The sequence below is a fragment of the Macaca thibetana genome, chromosome 12 (genome assembly GCF_024542745.1).
Source record: "Macaca thibetana thibetana isolate TM-01 chromosome 12, ASM2454274v1, whole genome shotgun sequence".
In the NCBI taxonomy this organism is placed as follows: Eukaryota; Metazoa; Chordata; class Mammalia; order Primates; family Cercopithecidae; genus Macaca; species Macaca thibetana.
The window spans coordinates 104,472,827-104,485,701 of NC_065589.1; the positions used below are offsets into that span (position 1 = coordinate 104,472,827).

At 34.7% G+C, this 12,875-nt stretch overlaps 2 protein-coding genes across 6 annotated transcripts in view; one reads left to right on the top strand and one right to left on the bottom strand.

The window, feature by feature from the left end:
• Positions 1 to 12,875, top strand: part of HNMT (histamine N-methyltransferase) — a 1,236,603-nt gene that overhangs the window by 464,260 nt on the left and 759,468 nt on the right. The window lies entirely within an intron of this gene.
• Positions 6,682 to 12,875, bottom strand: part of SPOPL (speckle type BTB/POZ protein like) — a 65,456-nt gene continuing 59,262 nt past the window's right edge. For 4 of the 5 annotated variants that reach the window (XM_050750988.1, XM_050750989.1, XM_050750991.1 and 1 more), the window contains one exon: positions 6,682 to 10,970. In XM_050750988.1, coding sequence (XP_050606945.1) covers positions 10,826 to 10,970 — 145 coding nt within the window. In that variant the 3' untranslated portion in view covers positions 6,682 to 10,825. The remainder of the gene's footprint in view (positions 10,971 to 12,875) is intronic. The other variant, XR_007718144.1, reaches the window with a different exon arrangement.

Consider the following 12,875-nt stretch of genomic DNA (forward strand, 5'->3'; position numbering starts at 1 on the left):
GAAAAAAAATCAAGAGATAAAAAAATTGACCTTTGAAAAGATTAAAGCTGATAAACTTTTACCAAGAGCAATCAAGAAAGGGGAAAAAAATACCAAAATTAGAAATGAAGAAGGGCTATTACTTCATGTCCTACAAACATTAAAAGGTTAACAAAAAGGGAACATAATGAACAAATAACTTCATGCGAATAAGCCTGACAACATCCATAAAATGGTTACGATAGGAAATAGTAGAGGACCCAGCTGTGGCCTAGAAATTGAAATTATCAAAGATTTGAAACTATAATAAAAATGTTGAGAATATGGTAGAAGGATGAACAATATGCATGAAGAGAATAAGAAATTTTAGTAGAGTCATTGGAACACTGAAAGAATCAGATGGAAACTCTGGAAGTAAACTCATTAGGTGAGCTTAACAGCAAACTGGACTCGATTTAGGAAATAATGTGCGAACTTGAAAATAGGTCAATAGATAATACCCACATTGAAAAACAAAACAGTTAAAGAATGAAAAAAAGAAAACCAAAACAAAACAGAGCATCTGAGATATATGAGGTAACATCAAATGACTTAATATATGCACTATTGGAGTCACAGATGGAGAGGAAAGAGTATGAAGAAAAAATATTTAAAGAAATAATGACTGGAGATTTTTGAAAATTAATGAAAGACATCAACCTATACATCTAAAAAGCTCAAGAAATCCTAAGGAGGATCAATTCAGAGAAAATCATACCTGCAGTAAAACTGCTGAAAATCAAAGATAAAGAACAAATTTTAAAAGCAAATGAAGCAGGGGAAGAAAACACATATTACACACAGTGGAGCAATACAAACCACCACAGAGCAGGACCCACTGAAAAAACGTCTTTAAAGTCTTGGCGGGGGGGCGGGTGGGGAGGTCGGTCGGGGGACGGACAGGTTGGGAAACACCTATCAACTTAGCATTCAATATCCAGTGAAATGGTCATTTAAAAATGGATTCTTTCTGTTCATTTTAGAAAGAAAAAATAAGTTTTAAAAAATGAAGGAGAAATAAAAGCAATTTGAGACACACAAAAGCTTCACTAGAAGAAATGCTAATAGAAATTCTTCAGGCTAAATGGAATTTATGCTAGAAGGAAATAAAGATCTGAAAGAAGGGACAAAGAGCCCTGAAAAGGTAAATATTTGGGTAAATGTAATTTACATTTTTTGTTTAAAAAAAAAAAAGAGGCCAAGCCCGGTGGCACACACCTGTAATCCCAGCACTTTGGGAGGCCAAGGCAGGCAGATTACGAGGCCAGGAAATTGAGACCATCCTGGCTAATACGGTGAAACCCCATCTCTACAAAAAATACAAAAAATTAGCAAGGCGTGATGGCGGGCGCCTGTATACAGTCCCAGCTACTTGGGAGGCTGACGTAGGAGAATGGTGTGAACCCGGAAGGCGGAGCTTGCAGTGAGCAGAGATCGCGCCACTGCACTCCAGCCTGGGCAACAGAGCAAGCCTCCCTCTCAAAAACAACAACAACAACAACAACAACAAACACTCCGTATGTATATGTTTTAAATGCACTTTAAAAACTCTTGCCTATTTTACATTAAAAAAATGTATCTTGTGTTTTATATCATGTGTAGAAGTAAAATATAAGCAGATAAAAGCACAAAAGGTTGAACAGAATTAGACTGCTGGATGTGAAGTGTCATATTAGTTGAAATAGACTATGCTAACGGTACTTACTGTAATCTTTAGGGCAACCTGAAAACAGATCAAAGGAATTGTAGCGAAATTTTGAATATACAAGATAAAACAGAAAATGTTAAAGTGCAATTCATTCAGTATAAACCAGGAGAGGAGAAAGAGGGGAATAAAAAATGGATGGAATAAATAAATATTACAAGATGGAAGAGTTAAACCCAAACTTAAAAATAATCACATTAATTGAAAGGGAGTAAACACTCCAAGTGCAGAGATTTTCACACTGGATAAAAGGCAAGATTCAACTATATGCTATTTACATGAAACACTTTGGAGAGAAGTAAACTGAAGGTAAAAGAATGGGGAAAGATAACTTTTAAAACAGTATAAAAAGCTGATGTGACAACAGTAATCATTAAAATAACTCTAAAATGAAGAGGGTCTCACTATTGATAAAGATCTTTCGTGAAAATTTAAAAAAATCAACAAATCAAGAAGACATAACAAACTTAAATATGTGTGCCCTTGATAACAGAATTTCAAAATACACAAAGTTAACAGAACTAAAGGGAGAAGCAAACCAATCCATGGATAAAGTTAGAGATTTTAACACCATTGTTCGGTAATTGCTGGAAAAAAGGAAACAAAAGTGAGTAAACATATAGATTTAAATAGTACTATCAATCAGCTCTACCTAATCGTCATTCATAATACACAACAATTAACTGCAGAAAAGTTTTTTCAAACGCATATAAAACCTTCACACAGACTATATTCTGTGCCATAAAACAAGTATCAATAAATGTCAACTGATTGAAATCATACAGAGTATATTATCTGACCACCACAGATTTAAGAGATCAATAAAACTACGATAGCTAGGAAAATTCTCCCAAATATAGAAGATAAACCCATGAGCCACAGAATAAATCTCAAGGCACATTAGAAAATATTTTGAACTTGTGATAATGTACATACAACAAACAAATTATAGAATGTAATTAAAGCAGCAGCTAGAGAAAAATTAAAAACTTTACATGTTTATAAGAAAAGAACTACATAAAAATCAATGATTTAAGTCTTCACCTTAAGAAGCTAGGAAACAAAGGGTAAGTAATAAAGCTAAATGAGGACACACTGATAAAACAGAAAATGGACACCAACAGAAAAAATGAACAAAGTCTGTTTTTTATAAATATCTAGCAAGATTGATCATTATTAATAACTGTTTCTCTAATTGTCAGCAAGGTGAACTAAAGGACACGTCTATTTTTGTATTTTTTTTGGGCATCACTGTATCTTATGCCAAATAAGGGCTCAATTGTGTAATTATTACTAACAGGAGACACTTGTCCATTCAGCCTAAAACCTTAAATCCCAAGAGGAATGGATTTGATCAAGACTTCGATGTGCTAAGTTCTTTTATGCTTGAATGTTAACAGTTCTCACTCCTTCTCTCTCTCTCTCTCTCTCACACACACACACACACTCGGTGTGTGTCTTTTTTTAAAAAATTTTTTTAGACAGGGTCTCAATCTGTCTGGAGTGCAGTAATGTGATCTTGGCTTACTGCAGCCTTAACCTCCTAGGCTCAATAGATCGTCCCCCTTAGCTTCCCGAGTAGCTGGGACTACAGGCCCATGCCATCATACCCCCCAATACAAAAATTTCTGCAGTTTTCGTAGAGACGGGTTTTTGAACTCCCAGGCTCAAGCGATCTGCCTGCCTCAGCCTCCCAAAGTGCTGGGATTGTAGGCATGAGCCACCTCACGTGACCGGGAAATGTCTTTTCAAAATAAGAGGAATTTACATTATCCTAGCAATTGCACGCCACATTACTTCTAAATGATTACAAACATCTCATTAGTAATGATGGTCTGCGTAAGAATTAAATACAAACTGCCAAATCAACCACATGACCTATATTACCTTTCCCAAGCTTGGTGTAGTCAATGATTTCACTGATTTACTGTTTTTGATTTTACCATCTTTGCCATTCTGGATAGCTTTGATATACTGACTTGCCCAGCGTGTACATTTTAAAAATATTTAACCTTTTTTCTTATTAATAATGTAATACATTGTTTTATGAAAAGCTTGGAAAATGCAGTACATTGGAACAAACGACCCCAGTACATAATCTGAAGACAAATATTATCATTATATTCTTGTCTTATATTTTCCTCAAGTATATTTTTATTAAATATCAGTACATGATAGTATGGCTTATTTTTTCTACTTTATGTAGTATTCATTTTTTTTTCTCCTATCTTCCAGTAAAATTTTGTGGGATATTTTCTTCCTTGTAGAGTCTGTAAGTCTCAAGAAAATTCCTAGACTTTTTCCATTTTATTTTCTGCCACTGTGATTGGAATTTTATTTCCCATCGATGGTTTCTGTCAGTACATATATCCTGTGGATTATCTCTAGATTTTCCTAGCCATTTTACAAAGCTGGCATGAAATTCTAAATTTGAGTCTCCTAGGAAGACAATTGTATAAAATTTCCAAATATAGGCCTACTTTCTCCTATACTTGGAGAATCCATTTCCTCACTCAGATTCTACTTCTTTCCTCAAAGATTCCTTTCATTTCTTCTTTGAAAAATCTTTTACATTTTAACTTCCTATTTGGCCACTCAGCAGAACGTGACACTGTTAGACATTTCTTTTCCTGAAACATTCTCCTCTCCAACTTCCTGATTTAATCTTATTATGCATCCTTTTTAGCATAATGATAACATTTTATGTTTCTACCCTAAGCTGCCTTCTTTTCAGTCTACATAAGCAGATTATCATTTGTGTATTGATGATTACTTCGTTTATAACTGAGATCACTTTTATGATTCACATATCCAACCAGAATGCACCATAGGAACCCTAAGTTCAATAGCCTCCAAATGAAATTTTTTTTTTCCCAAAAATATTCCCATTCTTGTGATTACTCTATCGGTGAACAGAACTACCCTCCACCCAGTTAGCCAAATGCAAAACCTGGAACCTGGAAGCCACTCTTAACTCCTCTTTCTCCCTTCTACCATATGTAATTTATTTTCAAGTTGTTTCAATGTTTTCTCTCAACTCTCCCCCTAATGGGAAAAGCCCCCTCCAAACTATGTAAAGATTGACAGATTGTTGATCAGCATGAAATACCCCCATCTGAAATACTTCAGTCCTCCCAGGTTAAGTCAGGTTCCTTTAATAAGGTTTGTAATAAACTGTAACCCTGCCTTACTGGTTTGTGTTAGTCCTTTCTTCCCTTTACACAGTAGGATATAGTCATGTTCATTTTCATTTCTATAAATGTTCTCTGTATGAACCTTGGTCACCCTCTAAGACTTCAAATAATGGGCTGGATGACACCCTCACTAACCTGCTTAGTTTCCACTGAATCTCAATTTAGACATCACTTCCTCAGAAAAGTCATCTGGGACTCCCACCCTCATCCCAGTTTAGGGGCTCCTCTTGTATTCCTATCACAATTATCCCCTACTATTATATGACTGCATCTTCTTCAAGAAAATAAACTTTGTGAACACACAGACCATTTCTACTTTATCACTGTAAACAGCTCTACACAGTGCCAGGCACTCCATTTAATTAACTGCTAATATAAATTAAACTGAATTGTCTTTTTCTTCATCTCTCTATTCTTGTCCTTATAATCTGGGAACATTTCTCAACCTTGTCTTCTACTGATTCAAATGTCTGATTTATCATTTCTGGTGTTGATCAAATTTAATGCATCTAACTTTAGTACCTTTTTTCAATTGCATGTCATTCTCATTTTTCATCTTTGCCTGTTATAATGACTATCACAATTATTTTAGGACTTTATAAAAAGTCTAAAAACCTCTGCTTATGGCAATGTATCTATTTTAGAGCAGAATAGCAGAGTTCTCAGTGCACTTTTTTTTTTTGCTGTAATTGTTATTTACAAATCCCACCTTTTTTTCTCTTTGCTTGTTATTGATTAAGGCCTGGTTTGAATCTCAGCAAATGGGTAGGATACCATAGAAATTGTTCAGGTGTTATGTCACAGGCTGGCAAAAGACTACACCTGCATCCTTTACAAAAGGAACAAGGGGGTGGGGGAAGAGCCAGGGAGAGGTGGAAAGGAAGCACAAGAGGACAACAGGAATGACAAACCTTTTGCTTGCCACTGTACACTGCAGAGGCATGCAGACCTCTCTGGTATTCCCCAACAGCCCCCCCAAAAGCAACAACATATTATGTGAAAAATTTCTACCAATGTGTATTCTATTTAAAAACAGTGATCAAAGCAAATGCCACTCTTCGTCTTCTCTTAGGAACAAATGATTCTGAGGTGGTAGACGGAGACACCACATCCCAATGTTCTCAAACTATTAAGGGGACTGGCTGTGGCAGAGTAGAAGCAAAAGGTTACACAAAGTTCATTAGTAACATTTATAATATTATTAACCACTTATCCTACTTTACTATACTTGCATAGATGATGTTCTAAATTTTTCAACCCGCTTTTATTCTATTAGGGAAAATTCAGTACATGTATGTGTGTCTGAGGTACATGGAAGGCTTTTCACTGTGCCTTTCTACTACCACATTGGCCATAATTTTAAAGTACGAAATGTGTTACTGTTGTTAAACTGATTCAGGAATATCCTTCCCCAATTTGCTTTTTGATAGCATCAAATGATTAAACTGTCTAGGATAACTGAAATTAAGATGGGATAGGAATGACAGGGAAAAGGTGATCTCTAAGTGTTACATTAATCGTACATAGCATTAGAATAAGTCATCCAGTATTGATGGTTCATACATATTAAAATAAATGCATATTAATATTTCACAGTTAAGAATGTCTTCAATTGGTTTCAAAAAATAAGAGCTTACCTATGTAGAAAAGACAATTACTATGCATGATTTATCATATCAAATACATGGCTCTTTCGCAAAGCATCGTATCAATCTAAAAAAGAGTATGTATTTTTCAAATAAACACTAGATAGCCGATTAATTCTGAATAAGTAGTAACAACTTTATTTTAACTCATGTTGAAATGCAAAAAATATTTTCAGCAACAAGATACAAGTATTATGTATCTTATCATTAACATCAGCTAATTAAAAACGAGGCTGAAAAGTTCAATATAAGTTTTTATACACTTGAATCTTGAAAATCAATTTCCCCAAGAACTAATCTTTAAATAATTTTTGCGGAATTTCATTTTCAAAAATGAGACTCACGTAAGTTACATCTTCATTTTTTAAAACTGAATGCAAAATTTACTGGGTTACAGTATACAATGATAAACTCTGACAACAGAAAAATTTAAATATAAGAATTTCTTTTCAAACATAAAGTTCACATACTGCAAACAGAAGACACTGTGTGATTTCATTCCTAGTAAGGAGTTAGTCCTGCATATGTTAGGCACTCAATATTTGTTCAACTGGACCTAAAATTTACATCATTCCATGAACACTTAAATAAAGTAGAGCTCATTAACTTGTATAAAAAAGGTTTGTAAAATACACTCATGTGTGCGGAAAGTGCTGTCTTTATAATCTGAGAACACTAAAACAAATCCACTCACCCACCCACCTTCTTTTGTAAGAATACATTGAATATTTTTATTTTATCCATCAAAGAGCATGCATGTCCAAGTCAGAATAATTCACCTCGTCAAGTATGCTTGGCTCTAAGCCAAGTATATTTAAGTATGTTGAGTTGGATTTTCACAATCCCTGTTCTATTTTAGTAACACTGGGTCATATCTATGACCCACATTTTATAAAGAATTCTGATTAAGATTTTAAACTTATGCACAAAATTTAAACGGGTAAATTATTAATTCTAATTTTGGCCATCTAAGCTCTTATTTAGATCCAGTTTTAAAAAAAAACAATAATGTTCATGACAACTTTTTGAGATCTTTGTTAATATTTTAAAACAATTTTATTATAACTGATGTCCTAAAAAGGCACTGTTTTCACATTTCATCATGCAGTAAATTGATCACATTTTTGAAAATTATCATTTGCTCTGTTAATCAATTGTCCTCCAAAGTAAAGCACATTTAAATGAAATATTTCTGCTAACCTGAACTTTCAACATTTAACTGATTTCTATTTCCAGAAATTCACTCTTTTTAACATACCACACACAAGCCCCAAACAAATACAGGTATTTACACACACACAGACACACACACGCATACACACACACACACACACACACACATGATCACATTATTTCATGCAAGGTTCTCCAATTACCATTTCAAGACAATGACACATGACTATTCAAGGAGGTAACATTGGCAAGCCGTATTATGGCACCTTCATTATTTGTGCTCCAAATATCAACACACATTAAAATTAAAAAATGAAAAGGCACAAATATAGTATTTCTAAGTGTTGGTCTAAACAACAGTTACTCAATGATTATTTTTATAGTATGTAACATTTTAAACCATTCACTACTTTCTCAGAAAAAGCCCTGCTTAAGGTGACAAAGGGAAACAGGAACAGGCTAATAGTTCAAAAGGCTGGACAGAATATCTATGCCTATTTTGAAAGTAATGTATGTAGCTTAAAAATGAGGGGGAGGAGGCTATTAGAGCACTCACGTCAGAATACATTGTTTTTATCATTGCCTCAAGAACCCACAATACCAAAAATATACATAATAAATAAAAAAATAAATCAACTACCATATGATTCTGTTAGTATAATGGTAGGCGTTATATTATCTGAAAAGTGGACATTTCTACACACATGGATATTCTTACAGCACAGTGTTTGACATTTTTGGTACAAAATGTGCTACCAAACTAAAAAAAAAATCTTTATAATAAAATCCTTAAGATTTGCAATAAACTCTCGAGTAAGTAAGAAGAAGCTGAAATGTTCATTATATGGTATTTTTACTGAAGTCACTGTGGTTAGAAATATAGATTCAAGCGGTGAATTAATTCACAATGTGCCGGTGTGGTGTGCATTGGATATAAATGGATACATCAGTACTTTTCTGATATATGACAACATAATTCTATAGCCTGAGGGAATTTTTGTTTTCTTATAAGATCCTCGAAAAATCTTAAATTGGAAATGTATACATATGTATGTGTGTATGTGATTTTTAAAATTATAATATTGCAACTTAAGAGGCTCAATCATATGACGGATTTAAGGAAGTGAATTTCTACCTCCCATAATACCCTTACACAGGATGAAGGATGAAGTCCATCACCAGGTAAGAATCTTTCTTCTATCCCAAGAGATTTTTCCAATTTCAAATTTAAGTTACCACGACAAAGAATGAAACTACATAGAAAGTAATGAAGACAGGTGAAAATACGATCTTTTTAAACTCCAGGTTGTTGTGGATAACAAAAGGTTATTTGAGTTTTTTCAATGTAAATATGAATCCCGATGAATCTGGATACATTAAAATTGCTTCAGTTAACACCTAACAAAGAGATAGCAAAAATAAGGTCTATTCGAAAACACCTCAAGCTTCATTTTTTCTTTTGTCCTGACTTCAAACATTAAATAAACAAATTATACAGATTTTTATCTGAAGAATAGTTATGTTTGCAAACATAGGTATATGCATTTTTTTCCAGTGACACACTTTTTCCCTTGTGGTCAAACATAAATCGTGCCCTTAAGAAGCACATTGTCACCACCACAGTAAGTCAGATGTGGTGCCCCGACACTGACTACTTCTGCTTCTCCAGGACAATGCACCAGAACAAACCTCCCTTGAGAACACAACTATCAACCACTGAACGTGTATATGTATTTAAAGCTAAAATTCATTTATAATAAAGAACTGGCCCATGAAAATCAGTTTATAAATAGTTTATCCTGTTCACATTATGCAGAATTTCAGTATCATCCACAATGTTAGTACAGTAACTGAAACACAATGAAGAAAAACGGGGAGGCGGGGAGGTTCCTAGTGTGACCTGACATAGTCTAAGGGTTCTCTCCTTTGGTATGCATCTCCCACAGGCAAGTATCAGTTCACTATGTGAAGGAGAGTTGACTATCCAGGATTCATTTATTGTTCAGGTGTCTTTTCCAAAATGTGAGAAAATAGGAGTCAATTCAATAATGAGTATCTGTAATCCAAACCAATTTAACTACAATCAAGGATATTTCTTATCTATTATCATAAACATCCCAGTTGTCTCCATCTAAAAATTTCTTTCAAAAGTTAAGACACAATTAATTATACCTTAATAATTCCCTCAAAAGCAAAAAAATATATGTACCATTCAGCATACAAAAGTTACACAGTAAAAGTGCATATATATCTTTCTTAATTGGCCCAATCATTAAATTTACATTTGGTCATCCTTACTTTTAACATGTACAGAATTCTTCATATAAATGTAGGTCAGTATAAATTAAAAAAAAAATTACTTCCACACAATACATGCTTTCTTCATGAAATCTTAACCTCAATCAGTTCTTAATCATTGTAAACTTAGAATAAACCCACAGTTTGTTGGACAGTTAACATACAAGACAAACATCACAAATGTCACTAAAAATCTGGGCCAACTCATTGCATATTTGCCCCCTGAAATGAAAAATAAATTAGAATTGAAGCAGTGTATTGCCGTAACTTACCTTGAAGGTAAGAGGGTTCGCCCATATTTATAGAACTTAGACTGGAGACATTACTGGTAATCTCCAATACAAGTGCTTTTAAAGAGAACTTAGTTTTAAACTTTGAGATAGCATAGGACAAACCCTATAAAATTCATTTTTCTTTTTGCAAAATAATGGAAGATCCTTTTGAAACTTAATATCTTCAGTTATCAATATTACTGCATTATGGAGCTAGTGCAATTCTGCATAGCCTTGGTCAAAATGACAAGGCACAATAAAAAAAAAATTAAAGTATTATATGAACAAGAGAAGTCACTGAAGATAATTTAAGGCCTTGAAGTGAATTAATCAGTCTAATTTAAAGCTGAAGAATAAACCATAAATTATCCACCTGAAATGCAAGCAATATGCTTTTTCAGCTTCTGTTCTGTGGACAAAATAACAGAAACAACTCTTGCTTATGGTTTGTGTATTAGAATCCTTCTGGACCTGGAGGAGTAAAAGTCAATTCCATTTTTCAACTGTTCATGGAAGATTTCAGGACTGTTTTAGCCGTTTGCGTGGAATGCCAAACTGTGGACACTGTGCAGATGCTAGTGCTCGAAAGGCTTCTGCTACTAAATGAGGGTGAGACTGAATCATGGACTTCCACCCCGATGTTTCCATTATGTCGGTTGCTTGGCTGAGAAATAGAATTAAAAAGATGTTTACTAAAGAGTACTTTTCAAAATGTACTGTTGCACTGCAAATTTCAAAATATTTGGACACTTTTTACCTAGGTATTCGAATCATTTGCTTTTATTAAAATACCATCTTTATCTTACTGGTATTTTCTGTGGCAACTGAAACTATTAAATTTTTCTGGAAGTTCTATTCCCTTAAAGTATGCGACATAGGTCTTCACAGTTCAACTCTCATTGTTACCATTTCTGTACCAGCTCTTTCAAGAGCCCCTTTCTCTGCTTTTATATGCCTCTTATAAGGCAGATTTTCTCTTGAGTTACAAATATTGAACTCTACTCTTCTCCCTTAACATTCATTATTCATTCTATCTCATCCACTATTCACAATTTTAACTATGAAATTCAATGATGTTAACTACTGATTTGCTAAATCCTAGGGCTCCACACAAAGTTCATTCCCAACCACTTGGTTTTCTCACTTGGATGTGCCTCAAGACCCATAAATTCAGGACTGTCAGATGAGAGCTCATCATCCCTCTCCCCAACCCCAAATTCTTCCTCCTACCTTTCCAGTCAGCTAAAACTTCCACCATGATCCAGTGATGCAAGCTAGAAATCTGGGAGTCACCATAGACTCTCCTCTCCAATCATCAAAACCTTATTTTAAGGTCTGAAAGGCTTCAGAGATGTCCTGAATCCCAGTTTAAGGCCCACATCATCTCACGTTTGGATTATGACAACAGACTCCTAAGTGGTCTTCTAGTCTCCTGTGCCTCTCAAACCGAGCTTCCATAATGCTACCTTGGTAACACAAATATATGAGGCCCTCTTCATTGTTCCCCACTGCTCATATCCAAGTTCTTTAGAAAGACAAATACAGCATCATATTATGTTTGGTTTCTTACTCTACCCACACTTCCAACCCCCTCTTCCATGATCTGGCATTTTATACTCTGATACTGAACTACTTATTGTACCCTATGTACACTATGTTCTCACCAAACAGTAACAGTAAATAAATGCTCCAGCAACAAATCTAGTTACCCTTCCTTGCCTCATTTCTCTCCTTTATGCCATCTACCATCCAAGTCATATCTAAATACTAGATTCTCCCTTCAAAATATTTCTTACTTTCTTTTCTCTCTAGCCCCACTGTCACCAATCAAGTCTAATTTCCACCGCTCATCTCTTGCCTGAACTACTCCAATAACTTTCCAACTAGCCTACCTGTATTCAACCTTGTTTCTCAACTACTATCGCCACCGTAACCTCCCCACAATTCGTTCTCCACCCTGCATGCAGAGATTGTTAAAAACGCAAAACTAATCGTGTCCCACTCTGGGTGAAAACCCTTTACTGGTCACCTACTACTATGAATATCTAAAAATTCTAATGTTATTTTACATGGCCTTTCAGGATCTGACCTCTGCCTACTTTCTCCTGCTTCTTATTACCTACCTCCCCGCCGCAACACACACACACACACACACACACACACACACACACACACAGAGTATACTGCTCTTTCTCATTATTAAAACTTTGCACATCTCATGCCCTTTTTCTGGGGTGTACTTTTCTTCCTCTCTTCCCTCTTCTTTACCATGGTAACCTCTACAATATTTCTGGTATTTAGTTTCATAACAATTTTTTGAAAAGGCTTTCTCTGATTCCTAGATTAGGTTAAGTCTCTGCTATATGCTCCTAAGGGTATGCTACATATTCTCTATCATCACACTTTATTGCAATTACCTGTTTAATCAATCTCATGGACCATAAACTCCATGAAGGCAGGGAAAATATATGTCATGCTCACCACTGTATTCTCTATACTGTGCACTGTAACTTGGGAATTTACTGGATAATAAAAGATAAGTATCTGTCAAAAGAATGATCAACTACTA